Source organism: Papilio polytes, unplaced genomic scaffold (assembly GCF_000836215.1).
Source record: "Papilio polytes unplaced genomic scaffold, Ppol_1.0 DF821289.1, whole genome shotgun sequence".
Lineage (NCBI taxonomy): Eukaryota > Metazoa > Arthropoda > Insecta > Lepidoptera > Papilionidae > Papilio > Papilio polytes.
The window spans coordinates 5,821,280-5,823,029 of record NW_013527915.1 but is presented as its reverse complement, the minus strand read 5'-3'; the positions used below and the strand labels follow the sequence as shown (position 1 = coordinate 5,823,029).

Below are 1,750 nucleotides of genomic sequence, written 5' to 3'. Positions count from 1 at the left end.
TGGTCCGCAAGGTGACGGGTGGCAGGGATCCAGTGGTTCAGTTTCTGAAGTAAAAAAAATATATGAAAACATACTGTTCTTATTGATAATGCCATTAAGAAAGTAAATAATATTTATGAACTAATTTCGTAAGACAGTATTATTTACCTAGTGGCATTGGATTACAGTTCGTGAAGGGGTCGCCGGTGTAGCCTGGGACGCAAGAACAGATTGGCATATGATTGTTGACGTTGCACTGTGCGTTGTTACCACACGCGCCCGGACAGGGGTCCACGCACTTGTTGTTAATGCACGCTGTTACCGCACTGCACTCGCTGTTCACTGTACATTCCGGTCTGCACCGAGGTGGTGTGCTGATGTAGTTTGGTAAACAAGTGCAACGAGCATTGCCTTTGTATTCCTGGCACTGGGCGTTCGGACCACATGGTGAAGGCACACAAGGGTTGACATCTTGCGTCGGAACCGACACGACGGCTACAATAAATAAAAGTAATTATAACATTGACACATTATCAGATCAGATTAAAGGTAGATTCACAACATTAAAAAATTATTCAAAGCACGTTTTTTTTCTATTTTGCTATTTTAAACATATGCCAGTTTTACTTTGATCGGACATTTTGATATCTATAGCTTGTAGCTCATCTAATAGTGTATTAAATTGATACTAATGTACATTGTTGACTTGTTCTAATAGTAAAAAAGTTGTGAATACTTACATGGCATACAAAAAGTGAACGGATCCCCAGTGAACTGTTCTTGACAAGAGCATATTGGATTATGAGCTATCACTCTACAGTTGGCATTTCGACCACATTGATTGACACACGGGTCGACGCATTTACGATTTTTGCAGGCTTTGTCACTGGCGCATTCGCTATTGATGGTACACTCGGGGCGACAGTTTGGCGGATTGCCAAGGAAATCGACCTGGCAACTACAGACTGCTTGTGAATTCACTTCGCGGCACTGACTGTTTGGACCGCAGGGTGAAGGGGTGCATGGTGTAGATTTTTCGATTTCTAAAAAAATGGTTTACTAATTATTGTTAAACAATATGGAAAATTGAATTTATGTAAAAAAAAAAACTAAAAGAAATACACACTACGACATAATAGTTATGCCATTTTTCTTATGTTACTAGAGTTATCTATATGAATCAATGAATTAAATAAGCATTGTGAAAAACAATCTGATACTAACCTTCGATTTGCTTGCAATACGAATAAGCATCTCCAGTAAGTCCAGGAGGACAATAACATGAAGGAAGATGGTTGATGACTTGACAAATTCCGTTGGGAGCGCAAATGCCGGGGCATGGATCTTTACATTTATTTTGAACGCAAGCTAGTGTAGGAGGACAATCGCTATTAATGACGCATTCCGGACGGCAGCCCTCGTAAGGATTGCCGACGTAGGTATCAACACACTTGCAAGATGCTGCCCCATTTCTTTCTGTGCATATGGCGTTAAGTCCGCAAGGCGATAGTTCGCACGGCGAACTGTACTCTATGATAGTATCTGAAAAAAAAAAACAAATTATTAAGAGCTGCCGCGAATTTCAAATACTTAAATAATATCAATAATATAAATACCTTTAATGGGATTACATGAAATTAATGGATCCCCAGTTTGACCATAGGGACAGGAACATATTAGTGCGTGGCTAACAATCTTGCAATCGGCGTTGTAACCGCAACTTCCGGGACAAGGGTTTCTACATTTCTGGTTCACACATGCCATATTGGTT

The 1,750-nt window shown here is 40.2% G+C and overlaps 1 protein-coding gene across 1 annotated transcript in view; it reads right to left on the bottom strand.

The window, feature by feature from the left end:
- Positions 1-1,750, bottom strand: part of LOC106109156 — a 93,510-nt gene that overhangs the window by 18,379 nt on the left and 73,381 nt on the right. The window contains exons 101-105 of the mRNA XM_013290560.1: positions 1,596-1,743; positions 1,204-1,521; positions 720-1,022; positions 148-474; positions 2-44 (exon numbers count right to left, since the gene is read on the bottom strand). Of these exons, the coding sequence (XP_013146014.1) occupies positions 2-44; positions 148-474; positions 720-1,022; positions 1,204-1,521; positions 1,596-1,743 (1,139 nt within the window). The remainder of the gene's footprint in view (position 1; positions 45-147; positions 475-719; positions 1,023-1,203; positions 1,522-1,595; positions 1,744-1,750) is intronic.